At 32.7% G+C, this 15564-nt stretch overlaps 1 protein-coding gene across 1 annotated transcript; it reads right to left on the bottom strand.

Annotated features, from left to right (window-relative positions):
- Positions 1–4066: 4066 nt before the first annotated feature.
- Positions 4067–14976, bottom strand: LOC148271615 (G patch domain-containing protein 11-like). The gene is made up of 5 exons (XM_088241148.1): positions 14793–14976; positions 14372–14610; positions 9311–9558; positions 9018–9116; positions 4067–5158 (listed from the first exon to the last, which is right to left on the bottom strand). The coding sequence occupies exons 1-5, from the start codon at positions 14840–14842 to the stop codon at positions 5024–5026; spliced, it is 771 nt and encodes a 256-aa protein (XP_088097274.1). The 5' UTR covers positions 14843–14976; the 3' UTR covers positions 4067–5023.
- Positions 14977–15564: the final 588 nt, after the last annotated feature.

Genomic DNA, 15564 nt, shown 5'->3' with positions numbered 1-15564 from the left:
TGCACAAATTTTATTTAAATTAAGTTTTATTTTTGTTTCCATAAACTTTTAACTATTTTGCCCCGCTCTGCCCCCCAACCTTATTCACTACATAATGTTCACAAGAACAATTAATTAATGATATATACATTTTTATCTGCACAACTCTGCTCCAGGGTTTAGTATGAGCCATGTACTCCGTACATTGTACACGAATAAAAAATTTAGGGAAAATTACATACCTGACTTTTTAGTAACTTTTTTTTTTAGGATCTCTAACAAGTGTTTATTTACGCGAATGAATTTGTTTGACGTTTGGCTAGCTAAAAATGGAAGTAATGTGAAAAAAAAACGCCATACTTTACATGTGTTTGCCAAACAAATACCCGATGTCGAAAATATCGACACAAATAACTTTAAAAATAGTATTGATTACATAACCAAAAAAAAAATTAAGCATTCGATGCAATGTGCCGTTCAAAACCAAAAATGATCGGTAAAAATTCTGATTGGTCGAATGTGACAAGAATGCGACCTTTTGGGATCCACGGAACGTACAGAGAAGTCCAGGAGCCGCTACAAGATATGCCGATTTTAAATGATCGACACAGGAAGAATTTCGCGGACTGTAGCTAACGATCAAAACAGAAGGTTAGCAATTTTATCAAAAGTAGATGATTCTGCCGTAAATACTTTATTAAAGTACTCCGATCTATCTAATACATCTTTTTACAAGTCAGTACTGACGAAGTAGTATCTCTCATTGTAGAAGCAAAGTTTATTTATTATTAAAACAATTTGTGCATTTCAAAAAAGCTGCTTATACTCTTCCATCTTACCAAAATGTATTAAATGCAAAAAAGCGGTGCCATCCATCGGAGAAAATAATCACAGAATCGTCTGCCGTAATAAAACTGCAATCTTTGTTAGATCACACCACAAACCGTATACTTGAATCTCAAAAGGAAGTTTTAGAAAGAATTAAGTGCTCTGACTTGTTATATAATTACAGCCTTAATAAGGATCTGATAGACAGGTGTTGCTATTTGCTGCAATGTTTGTCATCAGGATATAATATAAATAAAGTTAAGTATAGGGATTACACGTTACAAACTGCTCAACAACTAGTTCAGGAATATCTATGGCACTACTTGCCATCTTTTGTCCATTAAATACCTATTCATAGGTCTGAGGTGATTGAGCATATGTTTATTGTCTATTAGAGAGTTATCTGAGGAAGCAGCGGAATCATGCAACAAAAAGCGCGATAACACACGAAAAATGTCACGAACTTTATTTAATACTGATCTCTTCTTACTTCAGATCCCTTAATTTCAAGCCTTAGGAATTTGCCTCGCAAGAAGAAAAATCTATATTGTCAAAAGACGTATAACAATTGTTGTTTATTTTTTTTTGTAAAGTGCAACTAATAGTTTTTAATATTTTTTTTTTAATAAACCGTTACTTTTTTGTACGTTTAGTTTTATATTTCACTATGTATTTTTGTGTCGAAATGTAATTTTTGTGTACCTACTAAATAAACCGATATAAAAAAATTATAAAGTTTTGATATGTATATACTATACTAAGCATCATTGTTTTACATTTTTTTCCTATTTTATTAAACCAATAAACTATATATTTCAATAAAAATGAGTTGGTTTTTCCTGAAATTAGTCATTCTTATAAAAAAGTATTTTTTTAAATACAGTAGCATATGATTTGAATGTCTATTACAACAGCAAAAGGCTATGACCGCCCCTCTATGGACGCGGGACCACTGTGAGATGGTGAATTTCGAAATATGGTAACATTATTTTGTGATTCCTTAACCCAATCCCAGCAGGAACTATCTTTAGACAGTCTGAAAAATCGTGCCCCGTACGCGGCAACTGTCTTTAGACATTTTCGACTTTACAGGCTGATACTTTGATAAATACACGATAGATGGCCAAAAAGTTTGTATCGAAATATTCCCAGAACATTTGTTGATGAGCGACATGTCTGAATAACTCCTGGGATTATATTTGTTAATATTATAAAAGATTTTAATCAGAGCGGGCGAAAAAATGACCCAGCAGTTTTAAAATTCCCGCTCGGCAATGACCTCGCGCCGTATCTCGAGTGTCCTATTTCGTTATCTTTATAGAACTGTGCATTGATAGTGTTATTGAATATCTTGTGTTACTGTTGTACTGAAAACATGTGAGAATTATATTTGTAAAAATAATGACTTTAAATAAAAACTACTATATTAATTACATTAAAAACCTCATTTTGTATAGTTTGTGTTTTGTTTTTCTAAAAATATACATTACTAAAAAAAAAATAATCATAATATCTCAATATGTCAAACCGATGAAAATGATGAGTAGATTTGTGAAGGACAGATTTTAAAGTAAGCTAGAATAGTCTTTCATTTTGAAAAAGATATTCGAAATATTGTTATTTCTATATATGCCACGGAAAACTCCGATATTAACCGATGATAAATTCACTTTTATTATTTTATATGTAGAATCCTAAAATCATAAGTATAATTATTTTTATTTTAGAAAAAAAAAACAACATAAATATGAGTTTCGCTCCTCGCGCATCTTGAAATTTGAACCAATGCGATGTTAAAAAAATAAATAAATCAATATTAGAACATAATATTAAATGAATTTTAAATAAATAAAGGAATTTTGAACAAACCATATTTTTGTTTGTTGAGTTATGTTATAAGCAAATGCGTTCAATATGTATAATTTTAGAACGTAAACACTAATAATTACTGTGCTTAAGTGTCTCGGCGCTGTGTTCCATCAACACGTTTATAAATATGAGTGAGTACCTATAGTATAATGCTAGCGCTCTGTTCACAAATCGGTTAGAACGCTTTTATTTGAATGATTATTGATGTAATTTCTTTGTGTACACATGAAAACTTATTTGATTATTGAAGTTCAAGTATTTGGGAAGATAACTAATCAATAAATTATACGGATAAATGCCTTTGTCTCTTATAACTAGACGATTTAAAAATCTCATCCGTGATATTTAGCGCTTGAAAATATGCCGCCTCGTACGGGTGTCGACAAACGTAATCTATGCTTAGCGGTGAAAGAGTTAATAAAAAAAGTACAAGAAAAATCAACAAATAATGAATATCTTGAGATATGCTCAAACAATCGTCACTCGCTGCAAACTGACGCCGCGCCGGCTGCACTTACTACCCTTACCGGGACTCAGCTCTACTAGGGTATTGTACTGTTAACATTTTTATCTTTCTGTTATAGTTAAAAATTATATTTTGTCATTGCCCCTTGGAAATACACTAATAATAAACATCACAGACTTGAATAGAGATGTCTGGGAATATCCGGCAATCATACAAAGTCCAAAATTTTTGTAGATGATGCAAAGCTGTATGCTAATCCACTTAATCAACTCAACTACAGCAAGACCTGATCAGTATTCATGACCGGCCCATGAAATGGCTTCTCACACTCCTCTCAACTAGTGAGAATTTGGTCATTATAACTATTAATTGTCATATCAGAGGATTTTTTTCAATTCAATCGCCATCGCTTTTTGTCACTAAGTAAAAAAATAAATATACATATAGTTCATACAGATACTATACATATACATACTATCCATACAGAACTATCAAGGAAAATTATAATAAATGCTTACAAATGTTTGTAAATGTTTCCATCTTGGAAAAGACTGAGCCATGTGAGGGATGGAGACTATACTAACTAGAAGACGCTCCGTATTCATTTTCTAATTCACTAGTTTTATATAGATTCCTTGGTATTTAATATGATAACTTAATTGCATCAAATTTATTTAAAAAAAAAGATTTTCTGAATCTCAAATGCAGATAAACATTGTTTTTCCACAATGTTGACACTGTGAACACATTCCACCAATAATTGTAATTTTTTCACGAAATGTCTTTCTCTTGTTAGTAGACATGTTTATAATTCAAGGGTTAGTTTTTAGCTGATCTGACATCATCCACTCATAATGTTTATTTTACATTGACCATAGAACATAAACTTAAAAACATTGTAAAATAAAAAAAAAACCCAAAACAAATCCTTGACATCCGTCATTTATTAACTACTTGCTGAGCCAGTACTTACTGAGTTTGGGTTTTTTACACGTAATTTCAACCATATGTTTGATATTTTTTCAATGTTGTTGGCGAAAACACTAATTAGGTTCTTACAAAGTGTCTTCTTATAAACATAATCCACTCCCGTGCCCAGCGGCATCGGTTTTAAGTAAGCCGCCCTTTTTTACTTAGGTTCTTATTATGAAAAGTATGTTTTTAAACAATTGAAGAGTTTTTGCGCAACTGTTGACAATATTTAGGTTCAGTTTGTTATAAAAGTGAATAATTGTATGAAGAAAACCATAAACTAAAATGTCAACTAATGTTTCTTTATAACATCCGAGATCTCGCTATTTCTGTGAGCGTTACAATGCCAAGTTCGACTATATATTTAAAAAAATGTTATTCGCATATAAAGGGTACGGGATATAAAGGATGGACGTCAATTTTTATGTGTGTTAAACTAATAATGGCATCAGACAGCAGTTCACATGATCGACATTTTTTTTAAATAAAATTTGACATTAAGGCTGTACTTTCTAAGATACATGAACAAGAAAAAATATGCATTAAGGATGGATGGCAGTTCTTTACTGGAAAATAAAGTGATAATTCAATATAAATAAAAAACATTTTAGGTGATATAAAAAAGTATAGACTATTTATAAATAAGCAGGTTCTTTTACAAGTTTATTTAAATGTACAAGAGGTAAGAGGTTTGAAAACTGAAAAAAATTATACATCAAAACTTAAATTTTTGACATTCATCCTTTATATCCTGTAGCCTTCATATGAATACAGAGAGAATTTAAGAATGTTTTCATCATACATAATGTTTATTTTTATTATAATAGGACAGAAAAGTTCAAGTCAAATTAGAGTTGTTTCCAAAAGCAGTACTCTTCTCAATTCAGTTCTGTGAATATATTAAATTCCTTAATGCAAGTCTCTGGTGGGACCCGGGCAGTCGTTTTCCATATCCTCAGGGTCTGTAAAGTGCGTTCCGCACCAAATGCAGTACAGGTGACATCCTCGTAGGTAGCTGGTCAGCAGTTTTAGCTGATCAGAAGGCTGTAAAAAAAGAATATTACAGAAAATTAACTTATGCATTTACTCTTAATTCAGGGTCATTCCAAATACCCACGCAAATGCATTCCTACTAACATTGTTAGTGTATTTTTTTAGATCCAACATTTTTAGTTTTTTTTTTGCACAACAGGCCAGGAGGTCCAATTGAACGTAGTTATGCAGAAAGCAGCCAGTCCACAATTTCGAAAAAATGAGATATTGATGTTATCGGGTGCAGTAAGGTCGATTCTATGTTCTGCTAAAAACAGCCAGACCGCTTTCATATAAAAAACTGTATAAATCACCTCCGGAAAATGGTGTCGATCACAAAAACGGCATTTCTTCTTATGAAAAATCTTATGGTACTTTAAAAATCTTTTGAACTGGTCAAATACACAATAAGATTCTTGTTTGTAATATATAAAAAAAACTTATGTATTCATTGTTTATCGTTTGTTAAAGTCAAAAACATTCAAACTATTGTGTAGATTTTATAATTCACTCTTTTCACAAAATGGCTATTATCTCAGTTTCACTTTTCTATGTCTAGCTGCTTTCTGTATAACTACGTTCAATTACAGAACAGCCAGGATTGAGAAAAATCACATTTTTAATTTTCGAGTTCTCACCCGGAATCGAACACGGAACCTTCCGTGTATGAGTCAAGCGTCTTAACCACTACACCACGTGGTGTGCCAGTTTTGGTTGTGATGTGAATTTGGCAACGAAGAATATATTAGTTTTTTTATTCCACATGTGCCAGATTTGTCATTCATTATCATTGTCTAATCTAGTATGAGCTGATTGATGAGAGTTTACTTTTCTTGAACTCTTAAATGAGTGTGTCAAAAAATCCCTCTGTAAACGGGGCTGCGGCAATGTCGTGTTACATTGCACAAAATGTTTTATTTTATTAAAAAAAAAAATTGCTTATGACTTACCTAAGTATTTAAATTTTGGGTGCCATTTTCGATGAGTTGTAAATAACTATTAGAAAATGGGAATCAAGAAGATAAGATATTTTGAAATACAGGTATTTAAAACAAAAAAATTAACACATTTATCCTACTGTTTAGTAATCTATTTTCCACAACTAGTAAAAATAATCGAATAATTTTTAAGCCTTTTAAAGCAAAATTAAACTTAATTATTTTTTAAAATAAGAGATATCTATAGTAGGTTTCGTCAAGACTGTCAATTCTTTACAAATAAGGAAATATCACTTTTAAAAAAAAATGATTTAAAGTAATAAAGGTCAATGAAATACTGTTAAGTAAAAAAAAATATTTTAATTTGTAATTTTGAATTCCCGCAAAAACGGTCATTTCATTGGCAACGCCCCTAATATGTCATGATTCATGTTAATTTGTTTTTTGACATAGAAATTTGTGAAGAACAATATCACGAATCTTGACGTCGCAACAACCAAGGTCAAACACATCGCATTTTTCTATTTTACATTTATGTCTGAAAACATTTCTCCACAATATCCATATTGATTCTGAAAATACAATTAATTGTTCTAAATCATTCTTTAAGGCTTAAAAGGAACATCGATTATTTGTAGTTCTTAGAACTAGGAAACTCTAGACTTGGTGTCTATAGTCAAAACACAAGAGTTTATTATACAAATTCAATTTTATATGCATTAACAGCCATCAACATCACACTGCGTTGGTGCATCAATTGCGTACGTACGTATAATCTTAATGACGTACGGCGTTTGCTTTCGAAATGACTCGAAGTATTTTTTCTTTTCTTTTAAATTTACATTTAATTACTATTCATTTTATGTTGGAGAATGTTTTTTAACTTACTGTGATGCTACTTGTGAAAACCTGTAATTGGCTTATTTGTTTTGTTATATAAATATGAGATAATTATAGCTGTTGGTTATCCGAATAAATAAAAAAAAAAAAAAAAAAATTGCAGCTTAACTTGATATTTGTATTGTTACATAAGGGTAAGATGATCGGTCTTACGCTTCAGATGCTAGTCCAGGAACTAGGAAATAATATTTCAGTGTTAAATCAACATTTTAAATAAATATTTCACTACACTTTGTCAGAAATCGAACCAGAGACCTCTTGCATGGTAAGCAATGTTCTGATCATTAGACCACGAAGGGCACAAATAAACAGAACTTTATTATAGTTATGGTTTTGAATGCCAAAAATATATTTGCTGTTCCAGACGCGTAATAGAGAATAATACATATACAAATATATAATCAAATAACTAAGTAGAATCCCCGGTATATGTACAAAACTGAGTGCTAGGCTCTCAATAAAGATAAAGTATTCACTTTCGAGCCTGGCCTCAGTATTACCAGGGAAAAATATAGCTAAAAATATTGTTAAATATAAATAAAAATAAAAATTATGATCATGTTGTGAGCGCCGCGGCTGCCGACGAAATAGCCCGTACGGGCGCTAGGCGCCCGTATGTAGCGAGTGGCGGGGGAGAGCTACCCCCACCACTCCCAGGCAGCCGGAGCGGGTGGGATGGCTGACTCACGGGGCCCGACGCGCACCGCTTTATAAGTGTAACCTACCGAATTAAATCAGTTGAGTTCCTAACTCTGAACAGTTCAGACGTGTTTTATTCCGTTCTCCGCCCTGTTCGCCCTCCTGCACTTCGCTCCGCTCTGCCAGCTGACTGCTTTCGCCTCTCTACACCACTTGGACCGGGTGGAAAGTCCTTTTCAGGGCTATTGAGGTTGACTTGCGGTCGGCGCAGTGTCTGAGAGGGCGGCTTCTCACTTACGCCGGGAAGCTTGACTGCGGTAAACGAACCAGCACACACACACGTGATAACGCGTACGTTACATTTGCATTCAATAAGATAAATAAGTATGGTCAACTTAAGTTTATATAATGATAATAATAATATATTTATTTGGCATTTGAATAAAATCATATTGAACATTACATTACATTTTTTTGCACCACAACAGGCCAGGAGCTCAATCACAGATAACTATCGACATGCTAAAAAACGTGCTAAGTATTTGAGCGATCACCACGAACAATCATGAACACGCTGAAGTTAAAGCGGTCGCGTTGCAAAACGCCATAGATAAGTTCCGTATCCGTAGTCCGTGGTCAAACGTCAAATCAAAAAAGTCAACACGCGTGTAATCTCGTGCCGGTTTGTTATTTCGTTTTCAAGTTACAAACAATTACTATGGCGACTGCTTTTCTTAACATTTGGCTTGCCGACCGCCGGCTAAATGCAATACGGCACTCGAGAAAAATTGAAAGAAGGCGTGTGCGAGATTCAACCAATCCTCTTGAACTGACCGAAGTTGAATTTCGTTTTGCAACGCGACCGCTTTAACTTCAGCGTGTTCATGATTGTTCGTGGTGATCGCTCAAATACTTAGCACGTTTTTTAGCATGTCGATAGTTATCTGTGATTGAGCTCCAGGAGGCCTAATTACAGTGGTGAATTACATCACAGAGCACCCAGGCTTGAGAAAAATCACATTTTAATTTTTTGTGTTCTCACCGGGAATCGAACCCGGAACCTTCCGTGCGTGAGTCAAGCGTCTTGACCACTACACCACGGAGGCCGCTAAATAATAATATACAATGTATAAATTAGAAAATACTAATAGTGCAGTACAATATACTAAGTATATTTTCCAATGTAAGTTTTTGTTGCATCTATGTAGGTAAACCTGTACCAAGATAGATGCAAGTTGTATGTGTATGGTGCGGTATCAGTAGGGTATCGCACCTGTGTGCAACTCAGCAAGAAGCGACATCACTTGCTCAAATATTTTTATATTCGTGCAAACGACAGCGGACCACCCTGCTATCACTGCTCAGTACGAGGAAATATTATTTTTAAGATTTACCTCAAATAGAATCTCTTCAAGTTCATCCTTGACTTCTAAATCCGAATCCTCTTTTACCACTTCTGGCCAAAACCATGGTTCGTCAGGTTCTGTTATGTCCTAAAAAAATAGAATAGCAATCTAGAGTGTGAAAAATGGAATAAAGACAAGTACATAAATAGGGAAACAAACAAATCAACCCGTGATCAAGAATTTCGAGTTAATTTACCTTGTTAAAAGCTTCAAATGCGAAAACATATTGGCTGAAGGGTTTATCCCACGTAAAAATTATTTTACATTCACAAAATACTTACTTTATCCATATCCAGAGTTTTGCATATCTTTTGGCTTTTGTTGAGATCATATTTAGTTTCTTTTTCATGCGCTTTGTCCGCAAGTCTTTTTCTGTAATCCTCCACATTACACTCCTTTTCTCTTTGTTGTAAAATTGATATCCTTTTCTTCGCTTTCCACTCAGAAATTTCCTTTAAAACGGTTTCCCTCCCTAGACCAAATCGATCAGTTTTCACGGTAATGCTTATTGGTTCAGCTATTCCTGTTTCTGAAAAAAGATATTTGAATAACCGTGAACAAACCTCCCACGACTCGCAGAGTATTTTTATTATGTGAGTACCCTTGAAAATATTTTATTCGATTATAATGTGGTTCCACAATTATTGGTAGGTGTAATATTATTGACGCTTTTTAAATACATATGTAGGTACTATGATTGTGAAATTTTCACATGCTACCAGAATGCGCCATTGAAAAGACGTTCCATAAAGATAGGAGGCAACATTTAAACTCGATCTTGCAGATCCTTTGATGTGAACCGACTGAGAAAATGGTCAAACTTTTGTATTCAAAGTTTTAACTTTTTGCTTTACTTATTTTTATGCCTTTTTTCCTAATTTTTTTTACTGAAGTGTTTTTGATATTTTTAATGAGGAAGTTCAACTGTATTGAAGAATAAAGTTCTGTATGTAAAATAGAAACAGAAGCCTGGATATTTTGGACTCAATGGTGTACAAATTTACATAAAATATTGTAATGGAGAAGTTCAGTTGCTTTTTCAAAGTTTTGTAATTGTATAATTACTCCGCGCGTGATGTCACTAGTTCTTTTTGTTGAGTTTTCCTGATTGATGGATTGGCTTCCCGGAAACCGGAAATCTATCACAACATTATCATTGGTTGGTTAGAAGAACTTCTGACATGATTTAAGGTAATTGAGTAAAGAAGAGAACACTTTCCATTCATCGACATAGCACATCATTTTTCAGCTATTCCTTTTCCGTCCAAGCTGCTAGACTTTGGAATGAGCTACCTCTTCATTTAAAAAATGTACCTTCTCTATATTATGCATATTTTTTATCCCTTTTTTTTCCTCTTTGGTAACTGTTTCTCTCTCCTTCCAAACTGATTATCTGATCCAACATTCCTCATCATTTAATATGTATAACACATAATGTACTTTTTTATTTTTTATTAATGTTAGTGGGACCTTATCTCCCAATTAAAAAACAGCTGTTTTTTGATTAATTAGGTTTTTCTAATTTTAACATATGTATGTATCTTTTGATATATAATTAAGATAAGTAATTTTAAAGAAACCCTCAACATTCAATACGGAAAGTCTATATAAAATATTTAAGGTTCATACAGTAGACACTCTTTATAAAATAAATTCTATTATACAAATATATAAAAAATAAAAAATAAAAGAATTTGAAATGAATAAGTCACTCAGATACCAACATAATATTAAAATTCCTAAATTCCATACAAGTCATGGTAAAATTAGCTTTGTCTTCAAAGGTGTACAAAATTATAAAAATCTTCCTAATGAACTAAAAACTATTAAAAATAATATATCAATAAATAAATTTGAAGTTAATCTAAAGATATTTTTTGAACTCGTGTAAAAACAACATTAAATTTTAATTAGTATGAATGTATTATTGTTTTATGTTTTTTCTTTATATATCCTATGTTTTTATTTATCTTTTTCATGTACTCATTTTAAAATTATATAAACTCTTATAAATAAACAACTAAAAAAGTGTAAGTCACTCTCCTAACACAAAAGTTAGTCTCTTTTTTTGGAGAGTTACAGTGATAACATTTACTAGATGTGTAAAAGTAGATATGTTTAGAATTTTACAAAAACATGTACTTTTTATGAAATTTATGAATAAAAAAAAAATAAAAAAAAAGATATATTAATGGTTTTTTAGTACAAAATTTTGATCAGTCTGTTTTTTGGTTGGCTGGAAGATATTGCTTTTAACAATAAGTCCGCCAAAGTACTTATTCTGTGTACTTGAAGTTTTAAATAAATAAATAAAATAATATTCTAATTTTTACCTCGTGTAAGAAAATTTATTTATGTTCAATTTCCCATAGCATTCCCTCATTCATATGGATGTTTTGTACATTAAAACCCGAAAAATAGGCTTATGGATTATACTGTTCAGACAAATGTAATACAAGCAGTGAGTTACACCGCAAGACAAAAAAAATTACGAGTTTACCTGCTACCGCGCCCCTTGACTTTACTGAACCCTTTTTCTAAGAAATCCTTTATCGATACCTCTTTCTTTTGTTTAATAAATTAAGGACACTATGTGTCACCTTTCTACAATATTTACATTTTAAAATGTCTCAACAGTCTTGTTTTACCCGCGTTTGAGTGAACATAACACAACAATCATGGAAAGTGCAAAGCAAATGTCGATTGCGATAAAATCCAAAATAATCACATTGTCGCAAGAAAACATATCTAATTGTGAAATATCTCGTCGAGTTGGGTATTCAGAAGGTGCAGTGAGGTTTTTATTTAAAAAAATCCAAGAAACTGGATCCATAGAACGGAAAAAAGGAAGCGGACGGGGGCGCGTGACATCTGCCCGAGATGATCGCTTAATAAAAAAAATTGTTATGCGCGATCGATTTTTAACGGCACCTGAAATACACGCAGAGGTGCAGTCTACCAGCACATCAACATTTTCAGTAAAAACAGTGTCCAGGCGGCTGTTGGAGCATGGTTTCCAAGCACGGAGTCCCGCAAAGAAACCATTACTCACGGACAAAATGAAGAAGGCTAGACTGGATTGGGCGAAAGAGCACCAGAATTGGACCTTGGAGGATTGGCAAAATGTTGTTTTCTGTGATGAATCAAAATTCAACCTTTTTGGTCCAGACGGCAGAAAGATAGTTCGACGAAAACGTGGGGAAAGATATCATCCGTCGTGCGTCACTCGAACCGTTAAACATTCACCCTACGTGATGATTTGGGGGTGCATGACAGCATACGGTTTAGGACCTCTAAATTTTGTACAGGGTACGATGAATGCCATTCAGTACAAAAAAGTGTTAAAAAAACATATTATTCCAACAATCGAGGACATTACGCAGTATACCGCGGACCCAATTTTTCAGGACGATTCTGCGCCGTGCCATAGAGCCCGCACTGTGAGTACAAATATATATATTTTTTAATGCATTTTGTGACCACATGATAAATAATTTATTGTTTTTTTATAGATCAATGAATTCAAGGAGAAAATTGGCTTAAAATCGTTGACGTGGCCCGGGAATAGCCCTGATTTGAACCCGATAGAAAATTTATGGGCGATTATGAAAAAAAAAGTCGGGAAAAAAAAATCAAAAAACATTGAGGAATTAAAAAAAAACTTAATTCAAGTTTGGGAAGAAGAAATAACATCAGAAATTTTAGATTCGCTTTACGCTTCTCTAAATAATAGAATTTTACATGTTATAAAAAATAAAGGTGAATTCACTAAGTACTAAATATTTTTAAATGTTATAATTATGTTTAAATGTAAAATACTTTAATTTAAAATAAAGCGATAAGAACCTACTTCTTAAATATGAATTAAAAAATAACATGTCTTTTATTATTCCATCACAAACACTCGACCATAAATGAACCGTTATGGGTCTCTAAGGTTCGGGTAATCTGATACCTGATATATAATGGCAATTTCTAAGTACAATTCATGAGTAAGATTTTTTATTTTAACCTTGAAATAACGAGTAGTCATCACATATGTCAAACAATATAAAAAAAACTAATTAAATATCAAGAATAATTCATTATATGTCAATTTTAGTTTTTTTTGAGAACTCGTAAATTTATTTGTCTTGCGGTGTAACTACGCCTTTAAAATGTAAATTGGTTCACTTTACCTGCGATGGGCTCATTGGTAGATGTGAAATAGTATGAATATCTCTAAGGGATAGTCATGGCTTTATCAGTTTAAACGTAAATGGAACCTTATGTGAGTATATGGGATGAGCGAAACATGCATATCAGATAATGGCTGCCTAGCTTTTATAGTAATTATCATTATAATTATCATCATCATTATTCCCTTTCCGCACCTAATGGTGCATAGGGGGCTGCATTGGTACACCAATCGCAGCGTATCTTGATCATTTTGTTACATGAAGGTAAGATGATCAGTCTTTCGCTTCAGGTACCAGTCCAGGGACTATGAAATATTCTAGTGTGAAAACACCCTTTTAAATAAATATTTCATATCAACCATGTCGGGAATCGAACCCGAGACCTCTCGCAAAGTAGATAAATGCGCTGTCCACTACACCACGAGGCCGACTATAATTATAGTTAAATAATTTAAATATCACCATTTTTGTAAAAATCACCACAAGGACGCTGTACAATAAATAAATATCCCAGCACGTCTTGCAGCTGCAGAGTGTATGGACGATTGGGATTCTAGTTCCCTATTTCAAATTATGATCTATTTCAATTACAACAGATAGAAGCTAGATTATAGCACGTCTTGCAGCTACAGAGCGCATGGACGGTAAGTAATCTAGCCCCCATTTACATTATGTTTTGATTTGACATTGAAGTTTAGTGTTTGACTGATATTAAAGCAAGTAAAAAAAACTAATTTTTAAAAATAGGAGTTAGATTATAACAAGTCTTGCAGTAAATAAGCGCATGGATTGTTGAAATTCAAGACCCCTTTTACAAAATTAAAGTATTTTATGGTTGATAACATTTAAATATTAAAGGAAGAATACCAATCGTCTTGCAGCTACAAAGCGCGCGGACGAGTGGAATTCTAGCAACTCAAAATTATATCAATAAATTTACAAAAAATAAACATTGAGCAGAGTAGATAATTTGTCAGGTGTTCATGCTGAAAATGAATAGTGAAAATGTAAAAAATAAAGCACTGTTTCAACATCATGGTTAACAAAATAAAGAAAGATAGCCTTATACAAAGATTAGACGATGATACATATTCAGAAGAAAACTTACTGGGAACCTTTTTATTCTAGTTTTAGAACAAGCGGTGATTAGAAATAAAGACTTACTCTCTTTACCGATGCCCTTTCCTGGTTGATACCCCATTTTCTGAAGAAGAGCATAACCTTTATTGTCACTTCCTATCGATTCCTGCAAACCCTCTTCCCTTCTATTAGCTTCCAAAATCCGCGTGGGTAATATCTGTTTCCTCTTTGATCTCTTTTCCTCAGTTTTCTTGTGTATTAAATGCTGTCGCTTGAGAGAGTTGCTCTTGACTAAACCGGGCGCGATGTCTGTTGGCGGGGCGCTAAAAATGATCACAGCTTTACAACACAATGGCGAGAATACGGCTAAAATGTCATATTCCGATACAAAATAAAGTAAACAGATACGTACTTCCATCACAGCAAGATATTTTCTAATGTCCCTGTGGACGTTCATATAAACTCTATTCAAGTAATTTTACAAAATAACATAAACAATAGGTACCATTTGGCGAGAAACGTTTCCGACATATAATCTTCTTCCTCAGATGACATTTTGACGATAAATATGATTTAAACTTTCTACAAATGAATTATAATTGAACTCTTACTATTAGCATTTTACTCAATATTTTTTTACCGCAGCTTCTTTCGGCATTATTTTGACTTTGACATTTGGTTTAGGTCTGTTCCTTAATTTACCAAAAAAATAAATACAATTTGTCAAATAATATTATTGTGGGGTAGGTTGTGCTACATTCACAAAACATATGTATTCTTTTTTTACATTTATTTATAAAATGAGAAAGGAAAAGCTACATATTTGTAGAAAGTATCAATTCGAAAGATAAAAAAAGTATATTTATTGTTCGATTATATTACGTTCGCCTAGTGTACTTTCTCCATTTAAGACGGGATATTCATAATTTGAAATTATCTTCTCTCTTAACGCGTCTCTAAAAAAATAAACGTGTGTATTAGATTTGAGTTTGATTTTTCACAACCTCAATAAGAAATATTAATAATGTCAATAAATCTCTGTTTTTAGATCGTTGACTGGAATGTAAAGAACAAGACTGATTATTAATTAAATTGTCCAAATATGATAGATTATCAAGAAAAGCAATAACCATTAGATATTAATGAAGTAAGGATTATGACTGGTAATGTACCTGTAAAATTGTTCTTTCACCCTTTCTTTTGACCGCTGTTCTAGATATTTTTTAATATTATGTTCAAAACCTGTATTATTTCTGACTTTTCTGGCATTTGTTAGA

The sequence above is a fragment of the Micrasema longulum genome, unplaced genomic scaffold (assembly GCF_059751315.1).
Source record: "Micrasema longulum isolate JH-2025_06_02 unplaced genomic scaffold, ASM5975131v1 h1tg002766l, whole genome shotgun sequence".
NCBI classification, from domain to species: Eukaryota; Metazoa; Arthropoda; class Insecta; order Trichoptera; family Brachycentridae; genus Micrasema; species Micrasema longulum.
Note: the sequence above shows the minus strand (reverse complement) of the source record. Positions and strands in the feature narration are given on the sequence as shown.